This window comes from Mirounga angustirostris, unplaced genomic scaffold (assembly GCF_029215605.1).
Source record: "Mirounga angustirostris isolate CCGP_5_RB_7025 unplaced genomic scaffold, mMirAng1.0.hap1 SCAF_15, whole genome shotgun sequence".
In the NCBI taxonomy this organism is placed as follows: Eukaryota; Metazoa; Chordata; class Mammalia; order Carnivora; family Phocidae; genus Mirounga; species Mirounga angustirostris.
In genome coordinates, this window is record NW_026991723.1 from 89,557,461 (window position 1) to 89,578,651 (window position 21,191).

Below are 21,191 nucleotides of genomic sequence, written 5' to 3' on the forward strand. Positions count from 1 at the left end.
CCGATGGAGGAAGTGGTCGAGGCAAAGTTTGACCAGGCCTCAGACAGAGCCCAAGGGCTTAACCATCACATCATACTACTGTGGAGCGAATGCTGCAACTTGACCCTCACACGTGAACAGGCAGAACCCTTGCTCCCATTTCCAGCACAACAACCACGGCACGCTGTTTATATCCTGCCTGCATCATGGACACCTCGTTATGCAGGACCAATGCTGGTGGTTTCTGCAGCTCACTGTTAGTCCTACAACATACCCCGCTCCCGTGAGGGATTCAGATTAATCTTCCTGCATCTGAACGGACTCCTAGTGCTGCGGTCATGACAGGGAAGAGGAAGAATGAAACTCAAACTCCTGCAGCAGACTCCCTGGTGAACAGTCAGGCGCAGACCATCTCCCGTCCCAGCATTGACACAAGCACCACTAGGGGAAAGTATCCCCAGCTTCCTAGCAGGTAAGTGCTGCTTCAGAAAAGCAACTTTCCAACTTTCAGAGTCAAGCAGAGGAAGGGACAGACAGGGAACCCAAGGGCGTGACCTTGCAGAAGAAGCTTCTGGACCAGCTCCACATAACCTCTTGCTCCAAGAGCGGCCCATCTCCATGGACATAGTCATTAGACCATAAAAAACGGCGGACTCCAGATTCCCTCTTAGAGAGTGGAACTGAGAGATTCTTCATTCAGCCCACACTGTTCACCTAAACTGAGGTCACGTAAAGTCAGAGGCCATGAGGCTGTCCTACCCCAAGGGCACCGTCTACACCTGCCTGCACTGGAAATCCTGATGGAGACACACAAAGCAGCAAGGACAAGGAACCATGGGTCAGTCCTCCTGGCAGAGGAGTTGCTCTGGTTCCCGATATCCTCTGGTTTTTGGTGCCGGCCTCTTCGGAAGGCCTAGCTCTATTTCCCCCCCACTGGCTCCATAAGACACCCAATAAATGCCCCCCTTTTGCTTACATGAACTCAAGTGAATCTCTTCCTTGCAACCAAAGGAGCCTAGACAAAGGCAAAAGTAAGCCTGCATCAACTGAGATGATCCTCAGCCAACTCCATTAAGCAGGATTATTTAAAGTGTTATGGCTTGTTTGAATCTCCTCAAACTCTAAAGGAAGAGAGAGTGGGGTCAGGGAAAAAGCCCAGGCCATGGCCATTTCAAAGCTGTCTGGTTTCAGGCAAAGCACCTGCCCTCCATGAGCCTTGGGGTCTTCAGCCAACCAGCAGGGACCTCCATGTTCAACTGGCCCGATTCATAAGTCACTAGGAGGACCAAGTGAGATCATGCTTGGGAGTCTGGGCTATGGCGTGCTGTGACAATCATTTCTACAGGGGAACCACACATGGGCACAGCCCCAGAGAAGGTATGAAAGTGCTCAGTATGCCCTAAAGAGGGAACACAGAGTTGGGCTACATGAACCACAGGTCACACTCAGTAAGGCATTTAAATGTTCTCTTGCATCTGTGGCCGGTTTCCTTCTGCCTGAAATAATCAGGAATAATTTAGGTGGGACCTCAGTAAACCTGAATTACTCTAGGATAAATATGAGCACATATCAAAGCCAATGAGAAGCCAGAAACTTAAATTTCCAGATACAAAATTAGCTGGCAACAAGAAAATTCTGCCTACACCGGGGGTTTTCTAGCAGGTGACCCCAAACATTACTAATCAAAATGAAAAGACTCCCTGATTTTAGTACTGGTAAGCCCTCTGAAGGCAGAAAACCAAGTTTATCTTTCTTCGAGATGCCAGAATCATCAGTGCACCCCCTCGAATTCCTCAGCCCCTCCTTGATGACCCTGATGGAGATGTCATGACTGTGCCTCCCCGTGAGTGAAACAAACAATGGAATGTTCTGTGCTCAAGGGAAAAAAAATATCAAAAGTACCAATCTTATCTTTTTTAACACTAAGAATTACATGAGACTTGGCCACCAATTATGAAAGTAAAATCTTTATATTAGGCCGAGTGAAAATATGTTGAACGTGAGCATTTGAGAGCCATACATAAAAAGCGTGATATGACACATACTATATAGGGATTCTAGTCCCTTCTCCCTACGCACAGAGGCAAAGTACATACTATTTTTAGCAACTGGAAGGTCATGTGAAGGGCACTGGATGACAATGTACGTCTGGGCCCTCCAAATGCACATCTCTACAACTCCAGTGAAAAGTTAAAGGATTTTATAACCAGACCTGTTATCAGTATAGCACATTTCACTTATTCTAAAACCTTCTGAAATCACGATGCATCTTACAATCAATGGCACGTTACATTCAGTAAAACAGAAGCGATTTTGGGCTTGTGCCGCCCCTCAGCGTCCACACCTCCCTCCCATCCCTGAGAAGAACTAGTAAACCCACTCTGGCCCCATCCTGGAAATCCCACCATATCTGAAAGAAGGAAGCAGCAGCAGTGGACGGACGACGAATCCTCACTACACTGGAGAAACTAAGATGAGCTCACATGCAAAGAAAGATAAAAGAGAACAGTTCTCCACAGTGAGACGTGACCTACAGGATCAGAATCCAAACAAGTGCTTTCCTTCTCTTAAAAGCTTCTAACTCAAACTAGAGTATTCACTTCGGATAGAGGCTGGTATCTCAGGGAGGGCAAGAGGAGACAGAATCACCCTCAGAATGACTTCAGTGAAGAGCTATAGACCAGCATGGGGCTTAGTTAAAGGGAGACAAGCTTCAAGTTTAAACAGTAATTTGTGCATAATTATCCTCTCAGGTTGATACAAGATAGTTAGATTAAATAAATTAATCAATTACAAACTGCGCTGGCAAGCTCCAGTGCCTAGCTTCTCCTAAGGCCAACCTGCCAAACCGCTCCAAGACTGCGCGTCACAGCCCCCAAATCGGAGCTGGCAGGTGACGGGGGCAGATGAGGTGCAGTCACGCGCCGAGCCCTCTGAGGGGCGGGCGCAGGGAGGGCTCTGCTGAGCCGTGACAATGGAAACCTTAAACACAAGATCCATTACAGCCTGAACACCCACAGCCATTTACACATCACGTTTGGAAATAAATCCTCAGGAAAGCCAAAATCGGCAGGGGGGGAGGGGTAGCAGCCATTAATATGCCTTGCCCAAAACACAGCTCAAGATCTCTGTCTGCTGAGATGTGTGACTGGGCCTCATGCCCTCTCTCACCAACCTCCTTAGTGGGAATTGTTAGGGGGAGGTCAGGTTAGTATCACTTTATTAGTATCACTCTTCACTAATATATTTCATTAGCAAGCTCCTGGGCGCTTACATTTATTGAGCTCTGAGCTAAGTTCTTTACCTAATGCTGATCACCCAAGAAGGTAAGAACTATTATCATTCCCACTTAAAGATGTGGAAACTGAGCTCAAGAGACACCCAGGGGCCTCCCCAAGGTCACACGGTAAATAAACTGCAGAGCCTGGATTCAGCCTACACACCTACACTGCCAGGGAGGGAGGGGCGGTCCAAGGTAGAAAAAATATTAACCAATTAACGAAAATTCAGTCTCCATTTCTTCTGTGAAAGCACAACTGAGTAGCAGAAATGTGCTCCCATGTGTAGAGATGAGTGGCAGAATTAGCGAGTCCCTGCTACGGGGTGAAGAATCAGTGACACAATCCTGTAGAACTGCAAACACATGGCCACCAGCAGAGAGACACGGCCAGAAGCTGGGCCAAAGGAACAAGTGACAAGACTGGACAAAAAGGTTCTACAGCAGCACCTTGGGCTTTCTGGCTGCTGGTTCCCTCCATACCCGTGGGACATGGGCGTGCTGTAAAGCAGATTCTGTGCAGGCCGATTCTTTTCCACCAGTCAGGGGAATGAACACATGGGGAACTGTTACTGGGACCACCACACAATCCCCCTCTATGATCCTCTTTCTCTGGATCCCTCGTTAGAGAGTCACCCTCTCTGAGCTCCTGCAGGAAGCCCTTTAGACTCTCCACCAATCTTACTCCGTGGCTCAGCTTCAAAATTCAACTTTCAAACACAGTTTCAAAATATTTTCCTCCTTTCTTTCAGAGGAAGGTATCCACAAGTCTTACCTTTGTCCCCCCATCACCCTAAAGCAGCCTCAGGTAATAGCCTTCTTGATCAACTAAAGGACTGATGCAAGCCTCCTCCTGTGTTTCCAAGCATTTGTGCAACACTGAAGGACGCTTTAGGAAAGAAAAGAAAGGGTGGAGGGGAGGGACCATCCGAAGGAGGGACAAGGAATGGGTGAAGCCATGAGGATGGAGGCTGAACCACATCTCTGGAAACAAGTTCTCGGATCAGACAGTAAGCCAGAGCTATGGAGACTGAAGGCACCCCATTCACACACCCACCTGCAGGTCCTGGCCCTCGAGGCTCTGGGGCCACAGTCTTGGCAGGATCAGTCCAGCCCGGGTCAGGGAGAGTTGGAGGTGATGTGGTATAAAAATAACAATACTCCTAGACCTTCTGATTTTTGTTGTAAGATTTTCCTTTTTATACTTATGCTGGTAGGAGATCGTTTTTGCAAATGAAGGTTGCTTTGGCATATTTTAGAATTATACTGTTTCAGCTTCAGTATTCTGTAATAACTTTCAGAGTATAACACACTCAATCACTAGAAAACTTGCACTGTAAGAAGGGTATAAATATTTTATTACTAAAATGCTTTGTTTACAAGTTAAATAAAAGAACAAACAATACTCTTCCTCCATAGTGGTGGCTCTTAAACTTGCTGGAGCCACAGACCTCTGAAAGAAACTTGATGAAAGCTAAGGATTAATCTCCTGGAAAGTATGCCTACATACATCCATGGACCCAACAGAGGCTGGACCACAGACCCCAAATTGAGAACTCCTGCCTTTTGTGAAGGGCCTTTTCTATAATACATACTTTATCAAGCAAAAACAGGCAAGCACCAGTCAGGGTGGGAGAGAGTAGAAAACTAACAGGCACAGAATATAATACAGTTCCACCCCCCAAGTCCAAAGCTTAAACTCTGTCCCTGCGTCTCTGCCTCATGCCAGGAGAAGCCACAGGAACCGATGAGCTGTGATAACCAAGATCACAGATCATGCCTGTGGTCCTAAAGGTTTCTGGGGCTAAGTTATACTGTAGCCAGTCAAATTTAAAGACAACACCATTGAAAAATTAAAGAAAAATTTAAACCTGCACATATAACGTAATACAGGTAAATTAGGGAGTTACTATTCATGTAAGAGATTCTCCTTTGCCAACCCATTCATGTATTTAAAATAAATTATTGACAATGAGCTTTGTGATTTATATAAATGCTCAGCCGCATAGACTCCATAATGGTTAGTAAACCTTTGGGAGTTTCTATCCCAAGATTTTACCTTGTTGAGACAGCAAAGGCAGACTACAGAATAAAGAGGTCTGGGAATCAGATAACGTATGAATCTTCTTGGTCACCTACACCTGGCAGTTGGGGGCAGGTCACTGATCTTTTAGGAGTGTGAGTTCCCTCTTTAGTGAAATAAGGCAAAGATGCAGGGTTACTAGAGAGAACTTTGGCAATGAGGGAGCGCCTGCGACAGCTAACCAGCCATGCTTCTGATCCTCCCATAGCCTGGGCTTTTGATCTTCACAACAACCCTGAGGGAGATACTGTTATCAACCTAATTTTACAGATCGGGAACAGGAAGAAGTTGCCCAAGGTCACACGCAGTAAAGGGAAGAAGCAGGACTTGAACCCAGGTAATATGGCCCCAGAGCTCATGTTTTAAGGCCACGCTATGCTGCCTCTCCCCGGTCTGATGATAGCAGTGACACTTCCACACTTTAGAGGCAGCAGGTGTTAGGTTAAACATAAGGGGCTCTATAACTTTCACTGTATGCTTTATTTGCCCTTTTCATAACTGCCTCAAAATAATCAAGATAATTTGCCTTCTGTTTGTATGCTCAAACTAGTTTAAAAAGAAAAAAAAAAAACTTAATATGCATTATCCTTCAGCAAGCCAAGCTGTGAGTGGAATGCATAAACCGAACAAAGACACCTCAGCAGCTGTGTGCTCAGGGGACCCAGGGGTTAAAAGTCATCTCTGCCCAGCCCTAAAGAAAAGTGGGACCAAAATCCTACCTAGGCCCCTACCTCCTCCCCTCAAAAACACATTCATTTAAAAATTACAATATTGATTTCAAAGATAATTAAGCGATTGATTTAACTGGAAGTGTCTTGTTGCCTTGTTTTCTTCTGAGGGGCCTTGCTGGCCACTGGAAATACAATGGTGAACAGGCAGACATGTCCCTGTCCCCAGTCCGAGCAATCAGTACTTACAGCTCAATGGGAGTCAGGCCATGACGTGGGCAATGGTGTGGGCTGCAGAAGTACACAGCAGGGGACCCTGACTTGGGGACCTAAAGACACTCCCGGGTATGTGACTATAAAGATGTGAAAAAATAAAATGAGAAAGTATGAGCCCAACAAAAAAGAGGGGTGGAGCCCATCCACAGGCTGACTGAAGGGAGGAAGGCAGGCAGGGTAAGTATGGTGTTTCCAGGGGGCTAGGTGCCAGGGCACAGGGGTCAGACTCAGACCGTTACTAACTACACTATGGAGTATGTCTTAATCCTGAGCACAGGCATCATCAACTCATTTTAAGCAGGAGACTTATGTGATCAAACTTGCATTTTTAAAGGTCATTCTGACACAGCGCAGGGAAAGCCAAGCCAGTTAGGAGACTACTGCAAACGACCCGGCCGGCCATAGAAGATGGCCTAGAGTAGGCTGGGGACACTCCCTCATCCACTTAGCAACACGCACTCACTAAGCAAGGATGCAGCTCCGTGCTAAGCGCCAGAGACCACGCGGTGTAAGCGCAGCACTGAACACGTGAGGGCTCAGTGTGGTAGGTGTGTAGACTCGGTGAAACCACCAGAAGGCAGGGAGGTTTGCCTGGTTCAACTTCGGTTTTCCTTTCCCTGCCCTGGAGTCTGGCATTTCCAGCTGTCCACCGGACATCAGCTCTCTACGTGTCACCCCTGGCCAGGCTGGCCTGTTACCCGCAGTGGGAGGAGGACACAGGAGGTGCGGTGGTTGGGGACTGCCCACCAGCCCACGCCAGGCCCAGGGACTGTCAATGTTCCGTCAGGAACAAAAGCAAACTGGAGGCTTTCGAGAGGCCTTTCCCATTTTGTGACTCATCAGAATAAAAGCAACTCCGCCGAGACACCCTCTGTTAACCAAAAGCTTTGAAAACCTTCCTCGAAAACAGTCCCTGCCCATCACTACGGCACAGAGGAGGACAACACTTCACTGTTTGGAGGAAGTCTCAACAGGAAAAGCAACGTTCCCCGCAAGACATCCTGCTGGGAAATTACCACATCCTGGGTTTATAAGCAGAGGTCCCCAAGTACAGCATTTTGGCCGAGAATTCCAATGAACTGCCAGCAGAATAATGTGGTTACGCTGTCTGAGCTACTGTGAAAATGCATTAAAATCTCAATGTTTGAGCTCATCCAAGCAATTAAAATTAACACGGACTGCTCTGTTTTAGACTGGGAAAACAAGGAATAGGAGAGTGTTGGCTTCCATAATCCTCTGTGGTTTCTTTTAACATTTAAAATCAGAGCTAGCATCTCTGCTATCCACACCAAGCGTGGGGCTGACCTAGCCAAGCAGCAATGTCTCCGCTGGTGCGAGTTACATGTTTAGGGGCAGAGGGCACGCTGGATGGGAACACACAGTGACCAAAGGAAAACTAACACCCTCTGTGTGCCTACTACATCCTGGCCCCGTGCTAAGTGCATTCACCACCACCACCACCCTTCCCCACCCTCCACCCCCTGGCAGAAAAGGGTCTTCAAACTCATTTTGCAGGTGAAGGAGGAGAAACGTAGACAGGAGCTATAACACAGAGACTAACGCAGTGATTTTAACAGGAAAATGCACTTCTACCAAATCACCAAACAAAACTCTTCAACGGTCACTTAATCGTTCTCTGCTCACTAGGAAGAAGTCGAGAATATGGTCTATCTTGAAACTCAGGTGATTCTAACTCTCATCACAGACACCATGGATGATGCAGGATTTGGAATCAATGCATTCAACTCCAGGAAGCATACTGAATCATAAAGTGTGGCTTTAAATGGTGAGATGGAGAAATAAATGGATGGACAACCAGGTGGGCAGTCAGGCAATCAGAGAGAGCACAGTGCGCTCAGTGAGCCCAGCTTGACCCTGGGTGAGGTGCGGAAGGCAGTGCATCAGGCCAATGTCACCCATGGGCAAAATCGTCCCTCAGGGCTTCAGGTATTTAAATGAAACTTAAACAGACCCAGGTGCAAATGCAGGGAATAAGAGTCACCAATGCATATCACAAAGAACACACGGAGAATTCTCTTACAATAGTAACAGACCAACTGGGTCAGGTCTGAGGTCAACAGCCTCAAGGAAGTTGGTACCCTGAAGCTGACTGAGTGATGGTTTTTCTCCTCTGGACACAAATGTAAGATACATATTTAGTGTCCTCTTGAAATTAATAAGAACCCCTTAATGCAAGCACAGCCTTAGACTGGACCAGGGTAAGGACAAACAGGTGACATGCCAAGGATAAATAAACCAGAAAACTGTGTATTACTAGCAATAAATCTGCATCTGCATTAAGCATATGACAGAATTAAAATGCATCAAGCTATAAAAACAGGATGATATTTAAGATATCAAGACTCTAAGACACAATTTCCTCTATGTTCAGACACTGTTCTAGATCAGTTACATATGCCAATTAAGTCACCCAGCACACCATGAGTTATGTTCCTTTCTGATGGTAAGGACTGGTAAACTGAGACATATAAAGGCCACGAATTAAGGGGTGGGGGCAAGACCACCATTAATACTATTATTATAAAACCAGGTGCTTTGGGCACTTAACTCCTCTGATCAAGTTAGAGATCTGGATATAAGCTAAGTTCCAGGGAGACGGGAATTTATCAGTTTCATGTGCTGTGTCCAAAACAGTGCCTAGAACATAGCAGGTGCTCAATAAGTAGGCACTGAATGGATGAATTTGAGACTTCCTAGCAAAAAGCACACTACCCAAAAGCACAGTTTGGGAATTATTAAGATTGAACATTTTATAACAAGTCCAACCGTTTTGAATGCATATATGCACTTAAAACCTGTGGACTCCCACCCTTCAAAATCTACCTTGTACAGAGTCATCAGGAGATAGCCGAGCTGGAATGCTTAGTGTGGCAACTACTAACAAGTGATCAATAATCATCAAAGAAGCCACTGTTATTTTGACCGACAATAACTAGGGCACACCGTAAGTCTCCTACCCTAAAACAGGTAGACACACACTAACAGGGAGAAGATAAGAGCAACTGGCATCTCATGAACCCAGTGGAGGGCAACTCCTGCTGAAAAGGGAGAAAAAACAGTGGCGACTGGCCCCTATCTTTACACAACCATACTTGCACAGACACCCAGGCCAGCAAGGACAGTAAGGGGCGCAAAGGCAGTCCCGGCAAAGATGCCGCTTAGTTACTAAGATCCCAACTTACTGGATCCTAAGCTTCAAGTGGACAAAGGTGCCTGCCTCTCAGGATCTCAGGGTCTGGGGCTGCTTTGCACATGGCGGTCTAGGCAATTCCTCTGAGCCACGCCCACGGCCAGGCTGGGTCCTGCGCAGCCTCACTGCATCACATCCGTCCCCACGGTTCCCTTCCAGGCGTCATGTGGACTGGCCACTGTTCCTGCTCCACTGACGGGGAGTCAGCGGCCACAAAACCACAGGTAAAAGGTAGTATTTTGATGGGTCTTAACAGCAGAAGGAACCTCTCTGGTGCTCTGGACATTCAGCTGACATTCCTTTTCTAAGCTGCCAGTACTGTGGGTCCCAATTAGAGGGCCAGCAGGATAGCCTTGGAGAAGTCTCCCTCTCGAAAATGAGGGGCAAAGACCTACCGGAGCACTGAGGTCCCTTTGAGATTGAACACTTAGTCGAAAGAGGTACAGTCCCTAGAGTTTGATTGGGAATGTGGCAGGGTGGGGCAGGGGAGGGAGGGAAGGCTCGATTACTAGGTGCCTATGATGTGCCAGACGCCAGGTATTCAAAGATGACACCACAGCCCCAACCTTGCAGAAAAGGGGACAGACCTGGACAGCAAGCGGCCGTGGCATGGTGTGATCAGTACAGCTGCTGAGAGGCTGGGGGACAAAACCAGACAAGGTCAGCTCTGCCTGGTTATTCCAGAGGCTTCTCTGAAGCCACACTTTAATAGGGCCGGAGGAGGAAGCAGTAGAAAATGCGCTCAAGAAGGTGCCAGGTGCTCTAGGCTGAGGGCAGGGCAAGCAGCAGGCTCACGGGGCAGCCGTGATGAAGCCAGAGGGTTCAGAGAGAGGCTCCAACTCACAGGGTCGTGGTAAGTGTGCCAGGGCAACAGAGGGAGGGGGAAGCAGGAGATACTGCCCTGCCTAACTCACCAGATGAGTAAACTGTTCCTGGGGGCAGTTCTATTCACTTTGTCAAGTCAGCAAGCAAAAGCAGAAGGCGAAGCCCAGGGCCAAGCCCAGGAGGCTGCAAGAGCTGAGCCTCCCAAAACAAGTCAGTGACTGCAGCAAGAGCACGCCAAGTAAAGGGGATGTGGGAAGCAGCTTGAGAGCCAAAGGCCAGGTAGACCCGCAGCCTCCTCCCCGTCGCCCCCCCCAATCGGGGACTCCTGGCCCCAGCCCGAAGATTCCTCAGATGGGGTCTGGCGGCCAGGGGACTCAGGGGACAGCCTCTGGCATTGACCCTCTCCCTCTCCTGCAACAACAATCTGAAAAAGTCAAACAGAAGCAAGCAGAAGGGAAAACATATACATAATCTAAAAAGGAAAAGAGAAAGAGATTTAGAGGCTTCAATCTACCCATTCAAATATGGTTTTATGACACCTTTAGCAATAGCTACTGTCAACAACTACTATTTATTAAATGCCACTATGTATCCTACCCTGAACTAGAAACTGTACACACATTTTCTAGATACTCACATCAGCCCCGAGATTGGTATTATGCCCACTTACAGTCCAGCAGATGGAGGCTCAAAGTCTAAATCCTAGCAAGGGATGAGGCTTAATCTTGTGGGGGTCATAAAGAGCCAGAGTGGGAAAAAAAGCAGTAAGAGGTGTAAACACTGGGACCTAATTTGGGTACAACTCAGAAGACTTCCTAGAGAAGGTAACAACTCAGCTGAGACCAAGATGAGTAAGCGCTTTCCAAAGGAATAAAGGAGAAGGAAGAATAACATGTGCAAAGGCCCTGAGACAAAAAGATCATGGCCCCATGGGGATCTGTGATTTTGTAACTGAAAATTGGCAGAGTGGCAAGAAAGGAAGCTGAACACTGAAGTTTTCGTGATGAAATGACCCATCTGGTATTTGCTTTAAAGTACTCAGCTCCCCACCCTCCACTGAAAAAAGACTGTACTTACTTTTGTGTATATTTGAAATTTTCCACAATCAAAAGTTTTGGGTTCTTTTTTTCTCAGAAGGAAGGGCAGGAGGACGGAAGCTAGAGAAGTAAGCTGGTGCCAGATCATGAAAGTCCTTTACCCAGACTGTTGATGGTAAATGGGTAACATGTCAGACTCTGTGCTAAACCACAAGAGCAGGATTCATGTACTCCTACAGCTGCCCTAGGAGGCAGGACTGTCCGTGCCGTTTACAGATCAGGAAACTGAGGCTAAGGCATCTGGCCAAAGGGCTGTCTGCTTTTGGACTCAAGCCCCTCAGCATGATGACTAGAATGCCTCCAAACGCCAGCTGGGGAGTTGGCACTGATCCTAAGAGAGATGGAAGAAACTGCTGAGGAGCAACCAATCAGATGTCTACATTCTCAAGATCCTGGGGGAGCTGTAGAGAGGAAAATAGATTCAAAGGGGTAGGAATGGGCAGGAAATTATCTGGGAGGCTACAGCATCGTCCCAAGCAATCACGGGGGCCTGGGCTCAGGCAAGAGCAGCCAAAATGGAGAGGAGAGAGTAAGAGGTTTTCAAGAGGTAGAATCGGTCAGATCTCGGTCAGCAGGTGTGCAGGTTGGGCACCTGGCTGGGGCCCAGCACAAGAAGCAGGTTGGGGGTGGGGGTCAGGGGGCAGGATTTTAGTTCTGGACTCCAGTCTCACAGGCCCCAGAGTCTCCGAGTGCAGATGCCTGGCAGGCCCTTTGCTACGTGGGTCTGATCTCAGGAGAGAGACCCAGGCTGGGGACGGAGTGAGGTGGCATCGGTGTGTGGCTGCCACTTGAAGGCGCAGAAAAGATGAGGCAGGCCAGAGAAGGCTCGGACAACAGGAGAGAAGCACCAATTCTCTAGCCGCTCTGCCCCGGGCTCACACCGCCACAAAGAAGGGCAGACAAGAAGACAGGGAGGGGTAACATCAGATTCTTTCTGTACTTGTAATGATATGCTTCCGTCCCACCATCAATGTACATCTCGCCATGAAGAAAAAGGATATGGGACAATTTCCTTTCTACCAAACATTCCTGGAAGAGAAGAGAAGAGAAAGTGCCCTTTTCAGGCTCTGGTCACAATCCACAGAAGGCTTTGGACAAACCACACCAACCTAATCAGCCCAGAAGAGGCTAATGTAAGCCAGCCAAGAAGGGAATCAAGATGAGTCGCCCACAGACAGAGTGACTCCTGGGGCAGGCGTGACACACATCCAGCAGCCTCTGCACCCTCCCAGGGCAGCTTCTAGAGAGAGTTCCTGTTCCTTTAGAGAAAAAAATGAGAGAATCACAAATCTGATTCCAGGCAACAATAAAATGGCAATTTTCAGAAACCACAACTAGTAAGCAGAACATGAAGATGTGGAATTAGGCCAAAGCCTTGGGATAGAAACCATTTAGAATTACAGAGGCATCACTTGATTTTCATTAACGTTTACGCTTTGGTGTGTTACAAGAGGCCACTGCTGTCTAGAGAACCTCTGGAAGGTAATTTTCCACAAGTCCTCCAGGCTGCTGCTCTGTTCTGGCATATCCTGAGATGCACACACAATCGTTGTACTTAAGAAACATTACTGGACAAGAACTGCTCTTTTCCACTCCCCAGGTTATGCTTTCATTTCCAAAACCACAGAAAAGCACAACTCCACTGACTCTTCAAGCTAAAGCTGAAAAGGACCCGAGAGATCATCCCACCCAAGTCTTCATTCTTGCAGTGAGGAAGCTAGAACCCAAAGGAGTAAAGCCCCTGGCATAAGGTCACACAGAGAGTCAGTGGGCAGCCAGAACTAAATACTGGTCTCTCAAAACCTCTGTCCCATGCTGCCAAAACTACACGCTGCCTTTCAAACACTTTACCAAAAATATGAAAAGGAGGGCGCCTGGGTGGCTCAGTCGGTTAAGCGGCTGCCTTCGGCTCAGGTCATGATCCCAGGGTCCTGGGATCAAATCCCACATCGGGCTCCCTGCTCCACGGGAAGCCTGCTCTCCCTCTCCCACTCCTGCTGCTTGTGTTCCTGCTCTCGCTATCTCTGTCTCTGTCAAATAAATAAATAAAATCTTTAAAAAAAATTAAAAAAAAATATGAAAAGGAGTAGGACTAGCTAACCCCAGTGAATGCCCCCAATACACACTGGGCACTGTTCTAGGTGCTGGGGTGGGGGGAGGGGCCCACGTGCGCATAAATAAACGCATCAATCCTCACTGCAGCCCCGACATAGAAGCTGTTATAAACCACTCTGACTGAGGAGGAGGCTAAGACAGAGACAGGTTCTGTAACTTGCCCCAAATCATAAAGCTGACAGAGAAGGCTGGGGATTCAAACCCGACAAGAGTCTAACCCCAGAGCCCGGCTAGTAATGAGCACCCAATTGACAAAGTGGGTAGAATCCAAATGTTTCTTTTTATACCAGCCTTTGTGTGCAAGCATTTTCCTCAAGAAACAACACAAGAAATCCCTGACTAGGCCACAAGAGTTTTCCCACCAGGTTAAGAGGCCTACAGACCAACCCGAACGCTGAGCTCCGGGAGCACAGCCTTACAGAGTGCCCACGTGAGAAGGCTCCTCCCCTCTTTGTACAAATGGGCTGCCCTGAGCAATATACCACCCTTCTTGACCCATTCTCTGCAGTCCCCTCACTCCCTGTGGTTTCTCCCCAGGACCCTCACCCTGCCTTTGCTGCCTCTCAACTCCCACATGCCATCCTACCCTGTCCAAAACTCAGGGCTCCACACCAAGAGGTCAGCTACCCTCCTCCCAATCCCTTACCCAAGCTCCAGGTTCTATGAGGAAAGATCCCCCTCCCACTAGATCATATTAACGTGTGAACTATCGCCATCTACACTCAGGCTTCCACAGGGCAGAAAGGTGCTGACTACCTAAAAGAATCTCTGATTCGTAGAATTTCAGAAGAATATATCAAAATCAAGTCTGGGAAGCTGTGCAATAGAGCAGAAATCACTGTAAGATAGGCCAGCGCTGCCTGGAAGTCTGTCCTCGTCACTGTTTGTTAAGCTAACCCCAACTCTGTGCCAGGAAAGTGCTCACTTGTATTACCTCATTTAGCCTCACGAGATCTTTCCGAAGTGGGTACAGTGATCATCCCCATTTTAGTGAAGAAAAAACAGGCCCAGAGAGGTGAGCCTCACAGCTGTCAGACAGCAAAGCCAGGATGTAAACTGGAGCGGTCCAGCCCTGGAGCCCACGCTCTTAACTGCTGAGCAATACAGTCGCTCCGTAAATAAATACACACATCCACTGTTACCATGCCTGGGAATTACAACTACCATTTATAGGACACGCACTGTATGTGAGGTATCCTAAGGCATTTTATGTGCATTGCTTCATGTTACCTTCAATACTAGGATACAAATACTAGTGCTATCCCCATTTCACAGAGGAGGAAACTGAGGTCTTAAAAGTTTCTTTCTCACCTGCTTAAGGCACAGAGTAAGTGCCGCCTAACTGCAGAACTTACATGGAAGCCCAGGTATTTCTCGCTATCCTTTTACTTCTGATTCCAACAGTTACCTAAAAATCCAGGAGATTGGTTTTGTTTTGTTGTCTTTTTCTGTTTGTGTTATTCTTTGTTCTTTTCATAACGGCTCCCACAGTATCAAGGTTTGGGGGTGGAGAGGGAGGAGAAGGGTATGGGGTTCAAGGCTAACCAGGGAAGAAACCCCCTAGAGTCAAACTCGCTGCGGAAGAAGCCCGTTCTGAATGACCAGGGGCTATGAAGGTTAGATGTTGGTGCAAGAACAGCCCTAAGAATGGCACCTTTGCAAAAATAAGGACCATCCCAAACCGGGCCTGGTCCTAGGTCATGATGACTAAGGTTTGGGGCGGGGGGGGCGGCATTTAAGTGATTGTCTCTCCTCACTATTTGCTTAATGAATCTGTAGTTCCCAAATGTGTAACAGAGAGAGGAACGAGGCAGGGGTAGGCCTGGTGGGAAGGAAAACGCTAGGAACAGAAATCGGGGATTGACAATACAAAGAAGGATAACCCCTGAGAGGCTGATAGGGTTGACTCTCCACTTTCCGGTTTTCTCAGTACTGCCAAAACGACAGCTGCCACACAGCACCTGACACCAGATGCCGTAGCTCAAATTAGCCTGACTCAGTTGACTCCAGAAGGCTTCTATCAAGTCCCATCCCCTCCTAAGCACCGGCTGTCAACCCAGCTCTCTTAGAAAGGGCACATGGGTGACAAGTGTCGTAGATAAAACTGCTAACCTCAGCCCTCAAGAAGCTTATCATCAGTTCACCAACTGACTTCACCTGTCCTTCCAAATTACCCTTCTGGAATCCAGACCTGGCCTCCATCACAGCATCTCAGAACTATTTCTCATCTCCAAGGAGTGCAACTGGATTTCTCAGTAATGGCCAAAAATGGAAATGTCCTTATCATACTTCACTAGAAACACAAGCAAGCAAACCACAAAAGGGGTTGTAAATTAAAAATTCAACAGAAAAGGCTTTTATTTATTCTTCCATTCATTCAGTGATCCTAAAGGAATGCCTACTGCATACCAGGTGCCTCGCTAGGTGCTGGGGACTCCCAGCAGGGACCAAGACAGACACAGTACCTCTCCTCAGGGACGTAAAAGAGGACAGGGTCCCTAAAGGAAAAGGCTCCATTTCAAACAACCCCACCCGTGTTAGCTCCAAGACGCAGAAACACAAGGAGCACCTTCCAGGATGGATCTGAGCAAGACGAAGGTCACAGTAACTTAAGGCCATTTAAATTCTGGGAAGAACAGTTAGAGAGTTGGACTAGAGGAAATGCCTTCACACTTGCCAAGTGAATGTTCTCGGAATAGAAAGCAGCTCTTTCTCTAATAAAACTGAAAAACTGAGCACGTAAAAACAAATCAGAGGCGGCAGCGGGGGCGGCGGCACCTTCCTCTGGGCCCATATCCCAGCCCCCAAAGAAAGGGACACTTTGGGGTCTTCTCTGCCTCAGAGGTCACCTGGGCAAGGCTGCAGTCCCAGCCGGCTATTCGGGCAAATGCACAAGCAGCCTCTACCACAAACAAGTGAAAAAGTCAGAAATAAAAGTCGAAGTCAGAAATAAGAGCCTGGTGACAGGACATCGGAAACCTTCAGCAAGGATCTTCGGAAGAAATTTCGCCTGGCCCTCAGCATACCGGAACATAAGAAGCCAGAGAATCTCAGACTGTCTCACAGCAAGGACAGCACTGATGCCAATGATTTCTGTCCTCGTCAAGAGAGCTTGTCATCCCTCTACAGAACAATTATCTATAGGTGCATAATAGTGAAAAGCTAAATTCTTCCCCCAATTCAGTGTGGAGAAAGTGCTGCTCACAGCAATTTGCCATCATTTCGTTAGACTAGATTAATTTTTAAATGTGTTATCCTAAGAATTATGCCAACTACCATGTAATTAATATTCCGACTGACTTTACAAAAATTACAAAATCCCCTAAAGAAAATAATTAGTCATTAAGCATGAATGAGACTTTTCTATGGCCAATAGCACATAAAACAGAAAGTTCATCACATAATGGGTGGTATCAAAGCCTTTCCCACACTTCCTTCAATTCTTAGCCAACAGTGCGTGAAGCTGACATTGGCAAGTTACCCCAAACTTCACTTAACATATTAATGCACTTACTGGTTTAAACTCTGTGAGGGTAAAATGATGAATGATGAAAGCTTTAGCAATTAAAAAGCTCTTTTCATTTGTAGGAGAGGCAAAATAAACACATAAAATTGCTTGCTGCTTCTATAACCCCAGCTGGAAATTAGAATACTGGCTTATTTCTTGGGGCTACTTCTCCAGTTTATTAAAGAAATGTACATAAGGCATCCTCACCATTGTTTCCCTCTTTCCTTTCAAGTTTTTTATGTATTCTTGTAATCGACCTTAAATCCTTTCAAGAGTAAGGAAGGGTATAAATAAGTCATAGTCAAACAGGACATTATCTATCATAATGGAAACAAAAAACATGTTTTCCCTGCAGCCCATCTTCGAATAATTGGCAGGGGCCGCCTAGCCCCAGATCAGAGCTGTGAGCCCCTGCATGACCTCAGCAGGAAGGAATGCAGAAAGGTGATTAGTGGTGTCTGCCCTGGACAAGAGCAATAGTTTGGGGACCCACGTACCACGCATTTGTCATCTCCATCTTTCAATAAACCATTACAAATTAGCAAAATGCATACAGATTCATGAATAAAAGATAACGTAGCAATTGCTTCTAGGATGAATGTGGGAGGGGAAAAATGTTTTCTATAGTTGAAAACCTTAAGCCAAAATGGATTAAAGCATCAAGTTTAGAGGAAAGAACACTGACCTAAGTCAGGAAATGCAAATTCTAGTCTAGCTGTGAAGCTGTGGGCAGGTCAGTTCACTGGGCCTTAGTCTGCTCAGCTGCAAAATAAGGGCTAAACTAAACATCTCTTAATCGTTCTCTTTGTTTCTACTGATCAAGGGTTCAAGCAGCTCCCAATGAACGGGCAGCTACTGTGCAGGAGCTCACCAGGCCAGGGACGTGACTTAACCCCTCCCACCCCCCCAACCCTGGAGCTTTCACACTGCTCTTACAGGATTTACAAACTACTTTAATCTGTAGCATCTCCAGGACAAGAAGTTCCATAGAACACAGTATTTCTTTTCCTTAATACAACCTCTTTTCCACCTTGGAGCAAGGGTAAGGGTCAGTAGAAGGAACTTTTATTTTAATACGTTAACTATTAAATTTGGCAAACAATTAAACTACCTTCATTCAACCTGAAACAGTCACTTCCAGTAGAAGTCCCAGTCACTCATGGTTTCTCAACTGGCCGAAGTCTTCCCTCCATTGAAAAGTCTCCATAGCTCTAGGCTATTCCAAAAACAACACTGCCCACGTGATACACCAACACAGTTTCTGTGTCCAAACACCAAAAAGCAAGACTTTCTACCAAGAGTCCAACCGGAAGTAAGTTGCACCATGCACCTACTGATCAGATCCGACCCAACCCCTACATAAACTCATGTAAGGATGATCAACAGTGTCCCTGGGAAAACAAGGAGGCTCAAACAGGACAGCCAGATAGGGCAGTGTTATCTGTATAGGGCTGGAAGAATCTCATGTCTGGCTGTGGTAATGAAATAATTTTTATCTGCCCTACATCCCCACCTTTTGGGAACTGCCTCTCCAACTCCAAGGAGCCCCACTTCCTGTGCTTCAGGTGATCTGCATCAGCCAATCAGAGAATCCCAGCCCTGGATTCAACGCAAACTGTTCAGTTAGATAAGGGCCACCTACCAAGCAGGGCTAAAATCCTCTTTCAGAGTCTGGCATGACATCAGGAGATCACCTGGTAAATAAGAGCCATGCAAACCTACAACTGCCAGACCATCTTTTCCACCACTTACAACATCAGGCCAACCAAGGAAAGCAGACCTACAGAGAACAAGAGAGTGACAGATCCCCATACCAACTGGGCATCCTGATCCTCAAGACCAAATTGGTTTTCTGTCAACGGCAGCCCAGAGTTCGGGGGACAACCCTTACAGGCTAAATGTTTGTATCAGAGGTTCAATCACTTCTTCCTGAATCTCAGACATAGCTTCCAGGGTTCCACTTCAAACCAAAGTATACTAAATACTACTGAGAAGCTCAAAGAAAAAAATCTGCACACCAGAAAAACTCAATGCTCATCTCTCATCCAAAATAGAGGGGGAAAAGGACCAGAGAGAAGAGGGAAAAGACAATGGATAACTGGAGGGGAAGAGCAATTCACAACCAATAACTGTGAGAACAATGGTCTCCAGAGAGGCAGCACAGTCTAATGAAAAAAGCTTCCCAAATCATTCCAAACACATATTCTAGTTCTTTATCAGCAGGGAAAAAAAAAATACACAACAATCCACAGCACCAAAACAAAATGAACTTGTCAGTAAACAAACTAACTGTTTCTAGGCTTATGAGCCTATTACCCTTATTTTTAGACTACAGTTTAGTTTTCCCACTACAGCTATCCCAGGGTCTATGCCACAGGCCTGCTTGCTGAAGGAAACCATGAATAGCAAATTCCACAGAGCACATTTAGAACAATCTCCCCCAGATGTAGTTAGAGAGTAAAGAGTAATCGAACAAACAGTACTCTCATGATGTTCTTCCAGGGAGGACAGGGGAAGACAGTACAAGCAACATAAACAGTGTGAGTGGCTGAACATTTAGACCACCAGTCCTTAACCTTCTGGGGGTCATGGACTCCTCCGAATCTGATGAAAGCTAGGAAGTCTTCCCCAAGGGAAAAAAAAATGCACATACCACAACATTTTTTCATACGATTTCAAGGGGTTCATAAAAGCTGCCTCCCTAAACATGGTCTCTAGGTTAAATACACCTGATTTAGGACTTTTAAAAAAAATTAATTACCTGAGCATCATGACTAATCCTCAAAGACTTCAAAGGACTACAAAAATAGCTCAGAGAAATTATAAAACTTCCAACTCTGTAACCCCACCAAGAACAAAATCTGAATTTTGAATCAAGAACCAAAAAAAAGAAACAAAAACTTACCCTCACCTTCTGCATTTATGAAATGTTAAGAAAACTTGGATTTTTCTATTTCAGCTCCATTTCTGACATGTCTCCCTTACCTTGTTTGACCATTTATATGCTTGAAGGAGTTGACTATAAAGAGGAGTTTTGTCCTGCACAGGATCCAGGCTTAACAACCCACTGTTATGGAGAGGATGGTTCTCGGATGGCTTGCCTACCAAATTGCTCAGACGTTCCAGCTCACTGAAAAATAAATAGATAAAGCAAATAAACCTGAGTCCACTGAAACTCCAGGTTTTAGCCAACCACATTGGTCAAAAGCTGTTCTTCAAACTGTCCATCAGAAGTCTCTTAAGAAGAACTACTTTGAAAGGTTAAGATCACAGACAATCAAGAAAACCCTTAAGTGGGAGCTTATCTTATTTTATTATTTTTTTAAAAGATTTTATTTATTTTTTTGACAGAGAGAGACATAGCGAGAGAGGGAATACAAGCAGGGGGAGTGGGAGAGGGAGAAGCAGGCTTCCCGCGGAGCAGGGAGCCCGATGCGGGGCTCGATCCCAGGACCCCGGGATCATGACCTGAGCTGAAGGCAGACACCCAACAACTAGCCACCACCCAGGCGCCCCCGGAGCTTATCTTATTTTAAAACCCAGCTCTATGGTGCCATTCTAAGGGAGGAAAAAAGTTAAGAGCATGGGAACCAGTAAGACTCCTCAAGTCAGGATTTAACAACTCAAATTATTCTCGGGGTAGGGAGGGCGACTTTCTGGAATTTTGAAATGTGGCATAACATTGCTTCTCGCTAAGAGTCTTCAGACCCACGTACACATCATTACATTTGGCAGAACAGCAAGTACCTGAATAGATGATGATTATTTATCACTCACACAGGGATAGACTAGTACATGGTACTTCACAGATGGTAAAACTTAACAAAACAAAGAAGAGATAAAATAAACAAATGGAATGGGAAGACACCACCGAGGGGGCTGTGTCAAACATACTTCAGTCTAGCAGGAAAACTCTAGAGAAGCCTGGGAAAGTGAGCCAACAGCAAAAGCACATTCCAGGAGCATGTTCTGTGAGGCCAGTCTCAAACTGTCAACAAAAGGCTCTCTAGGAACAGCTTCTCATGCCACGCTCATTTTGGAATCTTCAGCCACCTTCTTCTTGGCCCTACTGCATAAAGATTTAAAAAGGCGACAGGGTAATATAAACTTTCTAGAATGGAGGAGGGTTATAAGATCCTGAACATCACCAAA

At 46.4% G+C, this 21,191-nt stretch overlaps 1 protein-coding gene across 8 annotated transcripts in view; it reads right to left on the minus strand.

The window, feature by feature from the left end:
- The window catches only part of MED27 (mediator complex subunit 27), a 200,939-nt gene that overhangs the window by 178,275 nt on the left and 1,473 nt on the right, over positions 1-21,191 (minus strand). For all 8 annotated transcript variants that reach the window (XM_045883406.2, XM_064579670.1, XM_064579668.1 and 5 more), the window contains exon 2: positions 20,025-20,169. In XM_045883406.2, the coding sequence (XP_045739362.1) occupies positions 20,025-20,169 (145 nt within the window). The remainder of the gene's footprint in view (positions 1-20,024; positions 20,170-21,191) is intronic.